The 20,178-nt window shown below is 38.4% G+C and overlaps 2 protein-coding genes across 4 annotated transcripts in view; one reads left to right on the top strand and one right to left on the bottom strand.

Moving 5' to 3' along the window:
• Positions 1 to 20,178, top strand: part of LOC120470286 (uncharacterized) — a 32,701-nt gene that overhangs the window by 3,887 nt on the left and 8,636 nt on the right. The gene's annotated exons all lie outside the window — the stretch shown is intronic.
• On the bottom strand, positions 290 to 18,908 carry cfap77 (cilia and flagella associated protein 77). The gene is made up of 7 exons (XM_039659800.2): positions 18,801 to 18,908; positions 18,521 to 18,603; positions 11,433 to 11,532; positions 8,948 to 9,176; positions 3,484 to 3,589; positions 3,279 to 3,380; positions 290 to 504 (listed from the first exon to the last, which is right to left on the bottom strand). The coding sequence occupies exons 2-7, from the start codon at positions 18,590 to 18,592 to the stop codon at positions 382 to 384; spliced, it is 732 nt and encodes a 243-aa protein (XP_039515734.2). The 5' UTR covers positions 18,593 to 18,603; positions 18,801 to 18,908; the 3' UTR covers positions 290 to 381.

Below are 20,178 nucleotides of genomic sequence, written 5' to 3'. Positions count from 1 at the left end.
GACACGCAATGCGTGACGTGGATCCAGCATGCGATGCTTTATTTTACATTTAGCGCTTTGCCACTGTTTCTTCTCTTTTTTTTCTTCATCAGAACAACATCTAAACCTTTTTTTTTTTTTTTTTTTACTTGTACAGACCCAGAGACCCCCATCCGAACCCTCAGATATCCCAGATCCCAATATAAAAAAAGATCTAAATCCATAAGGTTTATTTATGGATATTCAAATAATGTGTGTGTGTCTGTGTTTGTTTTGCCAAAACTATACATACATATACTAAAAACAGGAGAACAAATTTTGTCAATTTTATTATTGGGAGATTATTACTTCAAGAAGAATCCTTATGAACAGAGAGGCTTTGATGTAATAATCCCAGCTCTATCAATCCACTGTGTAAGTGCCTTGACCCAGAATCCCTCTCCTGCTTGCAGACTCTGAGTAGTGGGCATTCATGGCTTTCTTCCGGGCTTCAGGATCTCGAAAGGTGTCCAGAGCTGGTCCCACCTACAGAATACAAAACAGAATTTCACACTGATTTTCAGTAGACTGCTGTCTGGGTAGAAACAGAAGTGTGTGTTTTATATCAGAAATGCTATACACTTAAAAAATGCTTTGAATGTTTGAATCCAAATTTGGGTAAAATGTGGACAAACCCAAATGTTGGGTTAAAAATGTCTTTTCCAATTTCAATCCAACTTCAACTTTCACTTTCAACTGTACATTTTTTAATTGCGTTTTTAACCCAACATTTATTGTTTGTCCATATTTGACCCAAATTTGGGTTGAAACAACCCAGCATATTTTAGAGTGAATATATATATACACATTAATTTTATGTATTGCAAAAAATAATGCAATATCTGCTAAATCTGATAAATTGATTTAGATTGATAGATACTAGATTGAGGCCTATTGCAGTTCACCATTGAAAACAAAAAAAAAATATGAATGACAGAGGAAAGTAACACGAATGGCACTACTGGAACATGGAAGACATTCTGTTTTGATACACAAAAGTGTAGTCAGAATAGTTGAACATTAAAAAACATAGCCTTGTAAAAAGCAGCAGAGACGCTTTGCCCAGCACGTTTTACTTTTGTAACATCTAAGCTGGTACGTAAAAATGTATACTGACAGCTATTAAATAATAGAACTTGTTGGCACAGCACATTTATGAATTGAACAATGGCTCAAAACTGCAGATACGTAAGCCGGGGGGGTTTCAAATATGTATTTCATATGTTTCAAATCCTCCAAATGTTAGTTCATGCGAACAGCAAAAACGCACTGAAACTTTACCGGTGTGTCACATCATGTTTTAAATATATTTACTTGTTTATCTTTTCCCTTTTTCTACCCTAAAAAAATCAGTTGCCTCCCACAAACACTTTTGACACCTCCAAAACCTTTTTGAATTAAATAGGAGGAACACACGTCTCAGGAAAGCTGGAATGAAAGAGATGTAAGAGAAGGTGACAATACAAACAAACAAACAACAGGAATGAAGAAAATGAGTGTAGAATGAAGAAGAGAGTCAAGGATGCAAATGTCGAACCTGGCGCTATCAGGACAGCTACTTGACAGGCTGTAATGAGCAGAGGTAAATCTTTTATAAGGTTAACGCTCCTCTCTCTCTCCGTCAGCTGTCATACAAGAGAGAATTTAGTGCAGGCGTGCAACCAAAATAACACTCTCCCTCCCTCATTAGAGCCGACTGAGGGTGGACGACAGGACAGGCAGCCACGGGAAGTGTGTGTGTGTGTGTGTGTGGTTGGGGAGGGGGTTGTAATTGGCAGAGGCTATATTCAGACAGAGAAGAAAAACAGGATGGACGAGCAGTGCATGGAAAGAGTTAAAAAGGAAAACTAGTAGTGTGAGATACCACAAGCAATATGCATGTGTAGCCAAAAATGAAAAGATAGCCACTGGATCCTAAAATTAAATATTTAGGAGCCAAATTTATTTCTTTTAGATTGCTAAAATTGCTTTTTTACTTCTCAAAGATTTTAAATTGAGCTTCTAACAACAGTTACTTCTCTGTGCTATAGGATGAAGGAACATTATAGTGATTTTAAATATATTTTACAACAAATATGATTCTTTCGAAATAAGTTTTTTTAGAAAAAAATTATTAATTCATCCAACAAAACTCTGTTGTGAATATATATATCTTTATTTCCACACATTAACGACGTCAAAAACAAGTCTCACAAACGTAAAGAACATTACTTCACCGGTTTCCAGTTCAGTTCAAATCAGAACTAACTCATTAGTCATTTTTTCCATGAATCGCATACGAAGGCCTTGCGCTGTGCAATAAACACCAGCACGACAAGATAAGATAAAATCTAGAGGAAACTTCATACAGACAAAACACAATTATTTTACAAAAATACTAATTTATGATTTCTGTTGTATTTATTCCAACTATTTTAATCGTGGTCTGGAGCCCTGTTTAAATAAATAGTGTGGCTAGTGCATTATGTTTTGTGGCGTTCTGTCAGTGCTTGTAAAGGTGTGTTAGGATGTGTGTGTAAGGGCCATCATTAGCTCAGCGGGAGTCTGATTCCTTCATAATTGGAAGCATTGGGGATTGTCAATGGAGAATTTTTATGCACCGCTGACAGGTAGAGCTGTCAGGTTGGTAGTGTGCTTGTCAACGCAAAAGACCAATAAAAACAAAGCACTTTTGATTTACTAGGTGCTTTTGCGTTAAGGCTAGCAGCACAGGGACCTAGAAACTGAAGGGGTTAGAAGACATGTGAACATTTGTAAGGGCTTGAGGCAGATATAGATACTTTCAGCATGGATTTTTCAGTGTGTCTTATACGACACACTGTCACAATACACACACACTCACACATGTTGGGTCTTCATGTTTTATGGGGACTTTCCACAGACATAATGATTCTAATACTGTACAAAATGCACATTCTATACCCTACCCCTACCCATCACAGAACTTTCTGCATTTTTACATTTTCATAAGAACATCACTCAGTATGATTTATAAGCTGTTTTCCTCATGGGGACCAAAAAATGGTTTTGGTCCCCAACTACTGCCATCTTTGTGGGGAGAAATTGTCCCCATAAGGTAGGGTTTACCAGGACCACAAACACACTCACACTCTCTCATGCATGTATACACACACACACACACAGTACAGTTATCTTGCTTATCCTTTCAGTGTAAATCAACTAAACCACTAAATGAAAAAATACAACAAATATTGTTGAAGTTGCCACAAATATGATTTTATAGAGTGTTAAGTTTTCACCTGCTGGAAACGAGGTAGTTTCCACATGGATGGGGGCTCAGGCAAAGGCCGACTCTTGCGGAGCAGGCTGGTCCGTGTGTCCTGTATACGTCCAAGCTGAGCCTGTGAAGAAAAGGGGCAGCTTCTGTAGATGCTTACAGCTTAGTCACTTTTCTCTTTAAGCAAAGGTTAATATTAAAGTGATTTTGTCAGATCCTCCACAGACCTTCTTATGCTGATGGGCTTGTAGGGCTCTGTCCTTGGCCTGCTGCTCTTCCAGCCATCTCTGAGCGTACTTATACTCCATCAGCTCAGAGATTGGGGTAGATGGTCTGAAATGGAACAAAACAGTTTTCTCTGGTTCCATCTGAATCTGTAAAATTCTGTGGAACTGATTTATACTCGTTTTTGTACTTAAAAGCATAGAAAATTCTCTTGTTGTTCTAGGTCTATATGACTTGTTTTTCCCTGTAGAACATAAAAGAAGATATTTTGAGAAATGTTTCAGTTTATAAATTTGTTCTTGTCCATACAGTGGAAGTAAATGGTAACCAAAACTGTTTGGCAACCAACATTCTTTTTAAATATATTTTGTGTTAAAAAAGAAAAAAAGTGATACAGATTTATAAAATGATAAAAATTAAATTTCTTTAGAGGACAATCCCTTTGTCCAAGGCAAGTGGGGAAAGGGCATTTAATTAAGATAATTTAAAATTCAAGATCATTCAAATTTAGACGCAGATGTTACTGTACATATGGCAGATGCGGACGTCATATTCAGTGAGACGAGTGCTTAAAGGTGCAATGTGTAACAAAGTTGAGTATCTATTAACAGAAATGCAATATGACATCCATAACTATGTTTTCAGTGGTGTATAAAGAACTTACTTAATTAACCGTAATGTTTTTATTACCTTAGAATGAGACATTAATAGCTCCATAACCGCGGGAATCCCCTTCTATGAAGGTCGCCATTTTGTGTCGTCATATTCCTACCGTAGTCGAACGCAAACACACAGTGCTACAGAACGCGTTTCATCACTACCTTGAAAGAGAAGTAGCGGAAAGCTGGAAGCTAGCCTTACACTCCGTGAGTAGTGACTTTTCCCTTGTGAGTGGTGTAAAATATGTAGTTGGGATTGTTTCATGTAACTTAGTTCTCCCTCACTGTGTTATGGGTTTGTTATGTTGGGGATAGTGCTGTTACGTTCGTGAGACAGCTGATGATTAGTATTCATGTCATTGACCGTAAAACAGTACGTTACAGGAATCACACAGAGAAAAAAAGCCTATTGTGTGTAGTAAATAGTATCTATGGGATGCGGAGATGACATGATTGTAACAGCGCGCGCAGTTCTCACCTTTGGACTCATGCGGACGAGTCCCAGCTCAGCCACAGTAACAGCTCATATTAGCCAGCTAAACTATTACTACCCTGTTAGAAAAAATATATAGCTGTTCCCTCGCTGTATTATGGGTTTGCTACAGTATGTGGGGATAAATGTGCTGCTGGTTACGTTTGTGAGACAATCAGCTGATTAATATTTTTTTATTAAATGATATATTAAAACCCTTGATCCTCACCTGACTATGGCTTTGTAAACAGTATTCATGATGTGGTTTATAATGGACTGTGGTACAGAAACAGTGACAATGTTACACACTCTTGGCTTACTCTGGCTATTCTCTGCTGTCTCAGCCGACGAGATGTTTGTCCCGTTTTAGCAACCGTAGCTTCTTCGAAAGGGAGGGGTGAGCAGTGGGCTGAGCCCTTAGTGCAAACCTGGTGCAAACTCGCAACCGAACCACTAGATGTCGCTAAAAATCACACATTGCTCCTTTAAAGGGAAGTCTTATTTTTGGGTCTTTTTCGAACACCATAGCAGACAACTCCAGTATAGTTCCATTCACACAACATGAGCTCACCGAAAATGCGTTTATGAGCCCTGAAAATTTCAGATGTAGAATGCGGTTGTCATTCTCCGAAATAAACATAATTATATTAAGCCCTCAAAAATAGGACATGTAAATGCTTTATATAATAAAATGTGCAAAGTATTAGTAAGCCTGGTAATATGTATACCATGCTGTATTTAAAAAAAAAATTGATGTATATTCTATCTGAGGCTTGTGATCCTAATGAGTTTAAATAGACTGATATGAGAGCTTCCCAATCCAATTATCCTAACACTAGGTGGAGTTCCGGACACCTTCCTTTCACTGGCATTTGATACTGGATTGCCAGGTGTAAAGTTGTGAAAAAGGCAACATTCTTATTTCTTGAGTAGACATCTCTAGATGTAGTGGTGTTTCTCTGATATGTATGTGTGTGCTGTATTTCGTGTGTGTGTGTGTGTGTTTGTATTGGGATGGTGACATTTTGTGCAAGGATCCTAGCACACCCTCATTAGGCCTGACTGTGGCATTGGCAAACAGCATTTGATGGATAGAGTGCAGGGCCAAACAAGTCCCTGTGGACCCCTGATCTTACCTCTCATTGCTCCAGACATCCTTCCCCCTGACTGGCTCTTGAAACACACTCTCACCCAACACTTCTCACACTGGATATATCAACATCAAGTGTGTGTGTGCGCGCGAGTGTGAGTGAAAAAGAGAGTCTCGACACAAAGCTGTGTTTTCAGTTAAATAATTCAGCTCCATTTCAACAGTATCAAGGCCCAGGAGAAGGAGAACAAAAAAGAAAGCAGGTGGAAGGCAGAAGGAAGGAGTGAAGGGAGCTTGTGGTGCTGCGGACCAATGTAATAATCCTACCTCTGCTCTCAGCAGAGAACTCGTGTCATACCTCAGTGGGCACGCGGCTCAAAGATGAGTGCTCTCTTCTTTCCTTCTCCCTTTTTCTCTGTTTCTTACAGATATATACACATATCTCTTTTACTTACCCGCTCTTTCCTTTTTGCCTCATCCAGTAAAACAAGACAGCCCAAATCACTTTCGAAACTGATCAACACTCACCCACGTCTTTTTCCCACCACAAAAATGATGAAAGACAAGGTCTTGTTCTTACTCCAATTTTACAGATTTCCTCCCTCAATATATCAGGAAAGTAAGAATGATATGAGAAGAGGTGTTTAAGCTTTTATCAGAGTGGCTCATGAATATTAATTAAGAGTCCTAAAAGACTTGCTGGGTGATAACCACATTAGGATTTATTCAGTTTAATAACACTGAGAAAAAAAGTTTTGGCGTAGGATTTACTTTGAAAACAATTTCACAAGATAATTACAAAGACAAGCCAATAGTAACACTTTGAATTTAAGTCAGCATGAAACTGAAGGAAGTTGTGATAGACTTTGCTTCCCTATTCTGATATATCTGAGTGAGATGGCTTCTCAAACAAGAAAAAATGTAGTGCGGGACTTGATTGGTTGATTGCTGTGATCTCATGTGAGTGAAAGGTTTTAAACACGTCACCAGAGAAGAGAAGAAATGTCGCTTCGAGAGGGAAGGGAAGTTATTTTCATTTGAGATTACTAGCGCAATGCCTGTGCAAAATCAGTGTTTTTGTGTTTTTAGTAATTGTTGGTTTGGTATGTTTGAGTTGCTGAATAGCTATTACACAAGAGCCAAAACTCTGAGAAAACGATGACGTTAAGTGCACCAGAATAAAATATAATATTCAGATATTAGATTTTTAAACCACAACCCTCTAATGTCAGAATGTTTATTTTGGGGAGTGTCCAGTGTGCAATGTGAGCTGGACTGGCCAGCGGCAAAAGCGAATGTGTGCTTTTTTTTACCAATATATAAAAATTATACCTTAAATCCATAATCCGTAAATCCAAAACAATGTCAAACTCGGCACTGCACTTACACGTGCCTGTAGCAAGACACCTGTTAAGTTTGAAATCATCAGACTAACGGTTTGAGAGATATTCGATTAACAGACAGACAGACAGACAGACAGACAGACAAACACACAGACAGACAGACAGACAGATAGACACACATACAGACACAAACAGAGAGACAGACAGACAGACACACAGACAGACAGACACACAGACACAAACAGAGAGACACAGAGAGACAGACACCATGACTGAAGTAGAGCAGATAAAGATAATACTAGGAGAGGGACAGACCGCAGCATTGGCTGCCAGATATGTGTGTACGTGCCACAGCCTGAGAGACAGTAGGTGAATGTGTGTGTGTGTGTGTGTGTGACCTCAGTGTATTTCCCTAATGTCCACCACAGTGACCCTCAGTAATGTGTGTATATGTGTATATGTGTATGTATATATATATATATATATATATATATATATATATGTATGTATATGTATATGTATGTGTATGTGTATGTATGTGTATATATACCTGTATATATATATGTTAAAACACTGTGGTATCAAACGTTCATAGAAATTATAATCTGTTACACTGTTATTTTTTGCAATTAATTTAATTTGTACATTTCAATTTAAGCTGTTATAATACTTTGTTATTATTGATGTCTTCACTATTATACTATGTGTTACAAGCTTTGGCAATATTGTAATATGTACAGTCATGCCAATAAAGCAATTTGAATTGAATTGAATTGAATTGAGACAGACACACAGACAGAGAGACCGACAGACAGAGAGACAGACAGACAGACACACAGACAGATAGACACACATACAGACACAAACAGAGACACAGACAGAGAGACAGACACACAGACAGACAGACAGACATATAGACACACAGACAGACAAACACACAGACAGACAGACAGACAGACAGACACAGACAGAGAGACAGACACACAGACAAACACACACACACACACACACACACACACACACACACACACAGAGAGAGAGAGAGACACACAGATAGACAGATAGACGTTATAAATAGATATAAATTTTAAATATAAATTTATAAATAGATGAGGGCACATGAATTCATGGTGAAAATAATAACCATGTGCATGGATACATTCATTATAATAAATACTGCAATATTCCATATAATTTTTTTTTAAAGTGTCAATAAGTGTCAATTTTGATTTCATGTTTGATATTTTGATATCTTAAATTTGAAAGACTGAAATAGTATTTTCTTACAAAACATACCATTTACTAACATGGCTGGAGTACAATTTGCAGCTAAGCAAAACAACATTCTTAAAATATAATTATTTAAAATATAATTATTATTTTCCAAATGATCTTCCACAAATTATTATTATTGTTAATGTAAGAAATAGTATTAATTCAAAATAATAGACAAAAAAAATGGTTTATAATGCCTGCTATGCTCTTGAATGTATTCCAACTTGTATTGAAATTTTATAGACAAGGCTTTGTGGCTGACAATAAATTCTTACTGTTCGGAGCAAAGTGTTTTCGACTGCTCTGATACACTGCCTATTTCTGACGCAAGGGTGTTTATATGTGGGTGGCAGATGTAAATAGAAAGAGACAAAGACAGAAGGCAGATGGAGGTGTCATTAAGATGAATATCAATACATTGAGATGCTGTTAATGCGCTCTATTCCTCTTTATAAAACATTATCAAATTGCATAGTAAATAGGAATATTAGTATTAATATTTTTTCTTAAAATTGTAACAGATTGTTTTTATTATGACTTCTTTCTGATTCTTCCAAGCACAGCTATGAATTGAGACTCTTAAGACTAGCTAACAATGAATGAGACTGAGACCATTATTACACTCACCTGTTAGAAATACCAAATGAAGCATCTGGTGGTATGCGAGGTGGGGCAGACCTACGAAACCCTTCTCTGGTCAATGGCTGGCGCCGAATGTCATGGGTGGCACGGTACTGTTGCAGCTCTTTAGCAGTAACCAATCCAGATTTGACCCCTTCTCGATTAAGGCCAATAAAATCCCTCTCAGCCACCCTGTTTCTGGTAGACATAGTATGAGTGCGCCAGTTGGAGATAGCTAAGAGATAGAGAGAGATCACAGTTGGGAAATACTATGAAATCAAGTAAGACTCCAATGATACATACAGTTCAGCACACACAATTCTTTTGAGGAGGATTGCACTTGTTTATAATTAGTATTTTTGTCTTGTTTTTCCGTAATATCATCACCTTAATATCAAAATGCAGAAGATAGAAAGACTTGTTTTCAAAGGATATATCTTAAATGTTAAGCATAAATCAAATAATATTTTGTTAAATTTATATATATAAAACAAGAAAAACTATTTTACAACAAAAGCGGGAAAAAAGAAAAACGGAATTCAAGACATATTCTCTGAAAACAAGTCTTTTTAACAAATACATTTATCTTGTTTTAACCTGTTAATTGTGTAACCTGTTAACTGTCACCCCCTTTGTTGAGCATATAGATCTGAACTTGCAATTCATGAATGCTTTGACATACAAAAACCTTTTAAATACTAAGCAGATTATTGCAGATGTGAAAACACTTCACAAATGAAAGTGTAAAATAAGTGTAAAATATTTTACAAAAACATTTGAACTTCAGGAAAATCAAAACAATATGTCAAACCAAGTTGTGTTCCAAAGTTGATAACAAAAATGTAAGCCCACTGAAAGGTTTTAAAGTACCTTTTCAAAACATTTTTCAAAGAATGAATTTTGAGTGCTCGAACAATACCTAATTTATGATGATTATTAAAATATGTGATAAGAGTCAGCCAACTGTCTTGTTAAAATGCTGGATATTTTCACTTAAAAAAAAAAAGACAAATTACTCAAGGAAAAATATATTTCTTGCAGTGTGGCAACTGGTTTTATATGTAATAAGTAATATTTTAATGTACCAAAGCACTTGTCTTGCAGAGTTTAGCTGAAACCCTAATTAAATACACCTGAACCAGTTAATCAAGGTTGTCAGGATGACTAGAAACCGTATACTATATAAGTGGAGTACACTATAAAATGTGAACAGTTGAATCAACTTAAAGTCCCCGTGAAATCAAAATTGAACCTATTTACTTTGTTAGCGCATATTACTAGTCTTGTGGTGAACAATTAATCCGTGCAAGTAAACATATATTAAAAAAATGTTTTGCCTTGGTAATCTTTAATCAAAATCTGAAAAGTTACTTCCGGTCTGGAACGGTTTCTTTTTCTGATGACGTAGGTTTCACAGCTTGGGTGGGGAAACGCTTAACCACTCCCCTCAAACCGTTAGTCTGCTATGAGCGAGAGATGGAGAGGAGGAGCGCTAGAGTAAAACCCTGCCCTCTGTTCAATATTTCGTTTCACTTGGAAATACGTCACAGCACTGGAGAAAAATAGTTTGCAACTTCCGGTTCACGGGGACTTTAATTAAAATTACTTCAATTGGTAACTTTTTTTAACTACATATATAATCCAGTCATGAAACTCTTGTGAGTGGCTGAATGGTTCACTTAAATGGGGAGCAGCCTGAATTCAATTCACTGTTTTCATGTGCATTTTTAGATGTATCCTCACTTATTCAGCAGCAGGCGTAGCAGATCTAGTCCAAGACCATACATTCCATGTTTATTAATAAATGCTGGTTAAATTCATTCAGAGAGTTGTCATGATTGAAATATACTTCTACCTTCTTCGGAACAGTTAGAAATATTAGCAATAACTATTAGACACAGCCATAGATAGATCAGCAAGAGAAATCACAAAACTGTTCAATGGCATTAGTGACTTGGCGGCACCTTCCTTTGGCACCAGGTAAATAACAGTAGGCATAGGCTCCAGCAGGGCTCTGATTGACATGTTCAAAACTAAGTAGAGATCAGTTTTGGGTGTTTTCTGAAATAATAGTTACATTAGGATTTGTGATGAGTAAGCTTAGATAAGCATGACAGTGTAACTTCATCATAGTTCATGGGACTGTATGAGGGCTTGACACTTGCAGTCACTGCCTGTCGTCCGTTGGAAGTGCATAATTAAAGTGTGAGACAGGAGCCAGTGCAGAAGCCAGCCACAGTTTAGTATGCTAACAGGAGCGCACTGACAGCACAGGCTAAGTGCCTGAGGGGACACTTACTCAAGAAAACGCACTGTGACATCATCCTGTGACAAGAGTTGATGGGGAACGGGTGTGGTGTCTCATAAACAAAGGGTTTTGAGTTAGTGGATATTTAGCTTCAATATACAGCCAATAGTATTAAAGTTTGAAAGGCAAATTTAGAACTACTCCAGTGGCATGGCAATTTTGCAAAATTGTTTTGCCACTTACCCTCTGGCACTCCTCCATCCTGAACTGTGGTCGCCATCCCAAAAACAAAGTCAGGTCCTGGACAGGACAAACCTCTCAACCTGGCCTTTCCAAGAGCTGGCTATAGAGAACAAACAGAACTGATGAATTCATGAATTTCCTTATGTTTTTTTTTGTTTTTATGTTATGTATAAAAGGCACATATTTTAAAGGCATGTATTTTAATACACAAAATTTCTATTTCAAAGTTTCTACCCCCAGACCATCTACCTCATGAACACTTAAAATCCCCCAAGTTCTCTGTGCAATACTGATTAAAAAAACATGAATTACCCAACACACTATTTACTTATATTTATTTGACATCCAACCACTTTTTACTTATTCACATTCCCGTGCATAACTGTATCTATACATGTGTTATTTGTCTAGTTTTTTTCTAGTTTCACCTATTTTATTTTAGAATCTGTCTTGGTATATAGGCTATTACATTTTTTTTCGCTGTGTGCTGGAAGCTTCACCATGGCTAATTCCATTTATGTAAATACGTGTAAATACATTTAATTGCATCTATTTTTCTCTCCAAAGTCCAATTTATGTGTGTGTTTTCTGACAGAGAACAGTAGCTGTGTTTTGTTTTCAGAACAATGTTTTTCTGAACCTAAAACTGTCAATCAAACTGTCAATCAGCATCAATTACATCACCACAGTCAAAGTGCCGTTAAACTGAAGCATTTAACGTCACACGACAGTGCATGCATCACAATGTCAAAGTTGCATGGACCTCTAGAGTGGCAGCTGATTTCGTGATTGACAGGCTTTTTTTCGACCCATATCTTCAAATTCGAGCACACCGAAAGCGTCTGATTGTGTCTATTAATAAAATCATAATTATGCATAAAATTATTACCATAAAACATGCCGCAAAAGAAGCCCAAATGACTGCGGTGTCTGGCAGCTCAGTAAAAACAAATTCCCATTGAACGTTGATGCGAGTGATCTTGATGGTTGATCTCCTCAGTCAGGTCTCAGTCTGAATCACTAGTATAATGTAGTCCAGCAGTCAGTTCATGTAAAGTATGATTTATGTCTCCAGAGTCATAACTGTAAGATGATTGACAGCTAAAGAGTTGAAAAAGGCAACACTTATCCTGCCATGTGTGTGTTGTGGGGGTTGGGTGTGGGGATTTACCCCCTATCATCATCTACTCAAAACAATTCTCTCGTGGGGCAAAAGAAAAGCCCAGTGTTTTTCTCGGAGCTCTGTTAAACAGCTCAAAGCCGAGTTTTAAGAGCAGCTTAGCTTCGAAAAGGTGGAAAATTGAGAATCAAACCACGGCAAAGGTGACAACCGGATGTATCAAAAGTGATCTGTGGAATATGGTGCCTGAGATTTCCAGAAGCACGTATCTTTGATCTTTGATGGAACATGAGGGAGGTGTGCTCATGTGTCAGTCACAGAGTTGCATTAATGTCGGCGGTTCTCCTCATGCTGCCGTATGCGATTTTTGGAAGGCATGGTGAGTCTGTCATCATCTCTGGAGATCTCTCTTTGTGTTTGCAGTGTTCTAAAGACTTAATTCTTGTTTAAAAACCCTCAATCCTTCATTCTGAGCTTTGAATAGTCTACATTGAAAAATGGATTTAAAAGATATTTGTCACTGGACCCCCACCAATCATGCTGGGCAAGTAAAGCCCTCCAGAAAGCGAATACAACTGCCAAACTCGTCTCTCTCCCCAAGTGCGACCAAATTGAGAGATCCTAAATCTTTTTGGGCCTTTTTAACTCACAGACACCCAACCCCTAGTTAACACATCAGCTGAAACGTATCAAACGTTTCTTAAAAGCGCCAATCTTTTGAGTAAGTGCCACCGGGCTTCTCGGCCAGCCCTTTAATCCCCTTCGCAATTTTAATCTGCAGATTGTTTTGAGGGAGATCACTTAGAGATGCCTGAAGGAACGTGTTGACTGCTGGCGTAAAACGGCTAATCAGACCCCTCAAAACATTATTGGGCCTTTCATTCACAATAAAAGGGCTGAAAGAGAAGGGGACAACAGAAAAGGCAAGTCGGGCGAAGGATTATGTTAAGCAAAAGCTCCTTTTATATTGTCATTTACTGGTGATCTGTCTCTGCATTGTGTTTTCATTAACCAGGCATGGACCTGCTGAATGAACCAGAGGCCGGCATGAGAATAGGGCGGCTTCAGGAGAGGCTACACGAGGGTCAGAGGGAGCAGATTATTCGCACCGGCTAAAAGAGACAGAGAACAGGGGGACATAATCATCTCTTACTAAGGAGACCCCTTCAGTCCATTCAGGCACCCGTGCTTTAATTTCACCGTCCTTTTGTGTCTCTCTTGCTCATGTGTGCTTTTAGGATTTCGCTTGAGCTGCTGAGATTAGCTTAGCGCTGACCCTGAGAGTCTATCGCTGCAATGAACACTTGCACACGTTGCATTTTTTCAGATGTTGTCGAATACCATGTGGTATTTCCATGTGTTTTTTCTCTTGAATTTCACTTAGACATCATTCCTGACAGCCTCGCTACTAGATTTACACACATTTCAGAGAGGATGCTTCTGGATAAAACTGGTCTGCACCTCCTGTCCAAGACCTACTAGTTTTGCGCTGTCCCAGTGGAACCAGTTTAATCTTGTCAGGCAGCGGCACGGAGAATCGTGAGCCAGGCCTGATCATCTCATCTCATCGGCACTGACAGACAGCTTTGCCATGAGTTCCTCTGTCAGACTTACAAGTAAATGTGCCCATCATGATGATTAGAGGATAACGGCACTAATGCTCACCGAACTATCTCCACTAATTATTGTCCCGCTCTTCCAGCTCAGTTGAGCGCCATCTGGTGCCTGATTATAGGACGGCGGGCACATTGGCTTAAAATTAATCTCTTCATCTCAACTAAGCTAAATTGAGGAAATGAATGGCAGAGAGAAAGTGAAGCTGGGAAAGAATCTGTATCTTTGTTGCTGTGTGATCTGATACAATTCATGCGGAGAGAATTCAGTCGCTTACAGTCATCAAGAAGCACAGAGGGAAACTAGAATGGACTAGAAGGGAATCTGGGAAATGTCAAGCTAAAAACACATTTATTTATAAGAATTATGTCCAAAATGCTGAGAGGAGAGGAAGTGGAATCATAACCCTAACTTTCTCATTGGATCACAGCTTTTCTCTTCTCAACTCTAAATTAATATCAGCCCACTTCTAAAATCCCCAGAATGTCAATGTGCGCATATGTGCAATGCAAACATACACGCACATTCATCTCCTCTATAGTCTGGCTGGTTATTAAGATGCTAACTCTCTTTATGTGTGGCAAATCCTGAAGCTTTGGGTATAATTGATGAGGCATTTCCATAAAGAGGGCCAGCTAATTGGGAGCATGTGTCTGGGCAAGCGTGTGCTACCCTTCTTCAATACAGATGAGTGTTATCCTACCTCTTTAGATGTATGTATGCACGTGTGGGTGTGTTTAATGAAAAATGGATCACAAACTGTGTTTAAACCATGTGAATGAGCAGTACAGTAATTAGATATGTCCAAGAATTCAAGCTGTCCTAAAGCTGGACTAAACTTGTACATAGACAATTAAAAATAAAATGCAACTGGGTCAGTAACACTACTTTTTTTTTAACTATAAAGTCAGTAACACTTTGTTAAGAAGAAATTAATATTCAGCGAGGTCAAGTAAATTGATCAAAAAAGCAGTGAGGACATTTACAATGTCTATTTCAAATAAATACTGTTCTTTAGAATTTTGAAAAAAAAAAAATATTAAGCACCACAACTGTTTTCAACATTGATAATAATAATAATAATAATAAATGCTTCCTGAGCAGCAAATCAGCATATTAGTATGATTTCTGATTTTGAAGGATCGTGTGACACCGAAGATTGGAGTAATGGCTGCTGAAAATTCATTAAATTGAATCTCTTTTAAAAATAGAATAAAAGTTTTTTAAACCCATTTGAAACCAACATGATGACATTACTAAAGACCCTTTCACACCAAGAACAAAAAAAGATAACTATATAAACTATATATCGGTTCTGTTTATTCTAAGCGCGCACTGCAGTTATGTTGTCCGCTGCTTTGCTCAAGCTCTAAAGCAGGATGGATTCTGATTGGCTGTCAATGCTTTTTATCTTCAACAGAAGAAGAATCATTCTGAAAGGATATCTTTCTCTGCTATTGTCATTATAGTTGTGGCGTGGGCTGCTATTCTTATTTAGGACCATTTTTAATCGTTATCGTTCATCCTTATAGACATCATCCTTGTGAATTGGCCTTAAGAACTTAAGGATTTTAGGGATTTTGGCCTTAAGGATTTTTGCTTATTTGTATTCGACTCAGCTGTTAGTAAATATAGATAACATAATTAGTTAGCACTACAACTGAACATGGACAAGAATGATATATGCATTTTCATTGTCTTAATCCATAAATGAACGCATACAGCCGTGTTTTGACAGACCACATATGCCAAAGGTCTCTTTACATATCTCATTTACATTTATCTAATATGCAAGCACTTTACAGTTATGTATTGGGTTCATGGTTATGTATCTATCTCTCTGTGCTCGTGTCTACAGTGTTCCCAGCTGGATCACATTAATAATAAGGGCCTGTGTTGCAACCGGGAGTGCTTATGAGGCACTGTATTCGTATAGGCCTAACTGTAGATGCCTATATGAACAGCTGAGGGGGGTGAAGGTCAAGGTCCGGGCCAGTTCCTTTGCAATTCAAATAAATTCCAGTGGCCAATTAAAGTCAGTAGGTAACTGTATACATTTTTTAGCTACTTTTGACAAATCTCCCACTCTGGTAATGCTTTTTAAAGCACCCTGAGCCTTCAAAATGTATATTTTTAATTGTATATGCTAAAGTTTAATTGAGGCAAAAACAGCTTTAGGCCAGACCACATATACATAATATATTTGCGCTGCAGGCAAATATCAGCTACAGTACAGAATTACTTAAGAATGAACCGCAGATTGCCGTGTCTAACATTAGCTACATAGGCTGAATGAAGTGAATGGTAATGAGTGGGAAGAGGGGACTGTGAATAGGGCCCAGCCAGCCTGCTGCACAGCAGGTCTCTCTCAGACACCAGAGAACAACAAAAGCCCCAAATCTGCTCCCCTGATCTCTAATTTACTGGTCATCAGGGAATACAGGCATGAAAACAGGATTTATTGTCCATGCCTCATCAAAAAGGAATTAACAAGAGGAGAGGAGAGGAGAGGAGAGGCCTTTTTTATACTTTTCTCACCACCAACTTTTTGGTCACAAATAAAAAAATGGGTTTCTGGGTGCTTTTTCTACACTCCACAAAATAAAAGTTCCGAATGATGCCATAAGAACGATTCTGGCTTACGCAAAGAAACTTTCAGTGGATAGTTCTTCAACAAATCTTTTGTGTGTGTGAAGAACATTTTAATAATCTGAATAAACTTTTTCCCCTTTTCTGGATGTTAAAAGTTTCATGGAACCATTGATGCCAATAAAGAACCTTTATTTTTAAGAGTGCAGATGCAGACTAATTCATCTCTTTTTCACTTTGAGGCCCATTAGCACATTACCACCATATATGTCCCTTTTCCCCATGGGACAGCCATACATCAGGCCTGCATAAGCAGAGAAAACTCCAGCGATGATGAACTGCTGTGCAGGTCGACAAGAGATGCTCTCAGCACTGGGGACTTGCTGCAGTTGGCCTATTTCTTAATGAATATGAGCCTTTTCTCTCGAGTTACATAGCAAGCAAGCAAAGACAGCCTCCGCTGATTGAAGGAGGATGAGGGTGAACGTTCCAACCTACAGCTCTGAAAACTAGATGCACGAGATGGAAGAAATAGAGCAACATCAGGCAACGCCATAAGAACAAAAGCCTAAATCCTCACAGATGACTCTGTCATTGTTCCAGCGCATTGCCAAAACCTGTAGCTATGACTGCTCACAATAAAAAAGAATGAGAAATCCTTGATCTCGTGGGACTATGGGAACATGCACGCAGTTCATTATCATAGTCATTTAAATACAGTAATCCTATTTTCTGCATCAGTCAAAGGGGGCATATCAAATAACCCTAGAGAACATTAGAAAGAAAGGAGGGGTGCGAGCAAGCAAAGGTCTAACGGAGGCCTCTTATCCCAGCAGGGATGGACAGGATGATTGGATGAGTGTGAAAAGAGAGAAAGGCCACGGGAGCGAGGGGAAAGGAGAAACATTGAGGATTGTGCAGGTTCATTTCAGTTTCCCTTCTGCTTCAGTGGAAGACTTGATGAGGTTGAAATGAAGCAGAATTAGATGAAAGATACGCTGGAAGTACTTAGTTACAGATTCGAGACTGTTGATGAGTCTAACAAAGAGGAACAAGCAGAGAAAAACACTAGCTTGCATATTAACACCATTCCTCAAATCTCAGTACAGCACACTCTTAAAAATAAAGGTTCTATGTTGGCATCTATTGTTCTTGGAAAATCCTTTAACATCCATGGAACATTTACTAAAGTTTGCACTAAAGTTGCAAACTTAAACACATGCACTAAAGTTTCTTTGCAGTGGAAAGGGGTTCAGTGAAATTAATTTAATGAAAGTTCTTCTATGGCATTGTAGTACAAATACTTCAAAATGTACGAGACCCAAATGTTCTGGGTGGTCACAGCATCACTGAGAAACCCCTTTTATGAAGCTTTCATGGTTTATTTCTAGCTTATTGGTATTAGTGCAACGACACCCGAAATGTGCAGTCCTGCTGTGGTAACGTTATTCCAGGAACATTGCGTTGAAACGATGAACTAAATCACAAGCTCCTGTCATCGTTAGATTTATTCTGAGACTAACTCTGCCACCTAGTGGTCATTTTAGTTATGGCGTTGTTATTTTCTTGTGTTTGCAAACAAGAAGACGAATGGTGCCCCAATTCATTTATGGAACACATAAAAACGAATTATTTGTTTGGGAAGCTATTAATTATTTATTAACTATATAGGCTATGTTAGAAAACGGTATAATAATTAATATGGTGCTATGCAGAGAAATAAGTTTACAGAGTTAGTTCATTCAAATCCATCAACATCAGTCACCTTAATTAATAGAGGACGATGCAGCATGGACTCTCTCACCACACCAACACGCGGACTTTCCATCTCCATCATTCGTTTAATCCCTGGTAAAAATAGAAACGATATTAACAATTTCACTTAATTATGATTTGCCGGAAAAAAACAATAAATGAAAATTACAACAGTAAAAATAGATAAAGTAACAGTACAAATTATATTATAGCAAACAACTTAGCAAAGTTATCAACTATGACATATTTTGGCAAATGTTAAGGTTGTAATTTGAAAGAAGATTTCCAACCTTCAGCGATTTCACAGGCCGTGAGGGAAACCCTTCCTTTTAGTTGTCTTGCGTTGTCATGGAGATGGACGCTTCTGGGCAGCACGAGTATGGCGGTGTTGTTACTGACGCTGGTTGTAATTTTTAAAAATAAATCATTAATTATTTGGAGTTTTTTATAGTGATATATACTTGTTTTGACATAAAAAAAAACTCCATATAACCAAATATTCTAAGCTCATAAAAGCTATCGTACTAACTATCGCTTCCAGTACGATAGATGGCAGCATGCAAAGACTGAGACCACTCCAACGTTTGAGAATAACCTGGGCTGTGTATCCAAAATCGCACTATTTAAGCGGACAGTCATTTGTTGTGGTTTCCGAAACCATGGTGGGCGTAATCGAGTGCACTCATTCAATCCCAGTGAGTGAACGACCGATGTACGCTCAACAATAGCTATGTACAAGTAGATGCCACTCTAAATGTTCCAAACACGTCAGTGCGCCCGCCATCTTGGAACAGTCAGCATGTTGTCACCAAGGGGGTAATCCATCAGCCGGAAGTTGAAGCTGCCTCCGGGGGCCGCCATTGTAGCTGGCTATCACCTGCTGTTAGCATCCCATTGACTCCCATTCATTTTGGCGTCACTTTGACAGTGAATAACTTTACATCTGAGGCGTCCAAAGATTCCATTTGTCCATTATTTATTTCTAAAGAAACACGACAATGTATCCGACAATGGCTCCATTACTTTGTATGTTACATTATAGCCCCGTAGAAGCCGTTCTTGTAAAAATAGGCTAAAAATTGCGTCATAACCACTCGACTGTCCGTCGCGCAGTAGAGAAGTTACCGTATAGACAGGAGGAGAAGCTCGCACAGCCTCGCAGGCAGTCTTTTTCTGTCTAAAGTCAGTCCATGGCATAGATAGAAGCAAAATGACAAAATATTTAATCAGAATACTTGCCAAAAGTTGCTCCAGGTCGCGGTTCGCCGTCTTTGTGCACGATTAAAATTTTTCTTGGCACAGCTACTAGAAGATTTACAACTGTCAGTCAGTTCGCTCACATGACATCTATGTCGTCAAGCTCAGTTTGAGCCTGCGCAGAACGCTTGACTATCAGGAAGTGAGTGCTCCTGTTGGGCTTCAACTCTCTCCGTTGAAATCAACGGGGTCGCTGTGTCCATTTCTTTTACTGATGGCTTCGATTAGCAAAATTATCTGCTGAGGTCTATTTCAGACATACACTCGCCTAAAAAATTATTAGGAACACCTGTTCAATTTCTCATTAATGCAATTATCTAGTCAACCAATCACATGGCAGTTGCTTCAATGCATTTAGGGGTGAGTACACCTTTAAGAATTGTGCATTATCGCATATAAGCCACCCCTCGA

Source organism: Pimephales promelas, chromosome 4 (genome assembly GCF_988280905.1).
Source record: "Pimephales promelas chromosome 4, fPimPro1.hap1.1, whole genome shotgun sequence".
NCBI lineage: Eukaryota > Metazoa > Chordata > Actinopteri > Cypriniformes > Leuciscidae > Pimephales > Pimephales promelas.
This window is presented reverse-complemented; position numbering and strand designations above follow the sequence as displayed.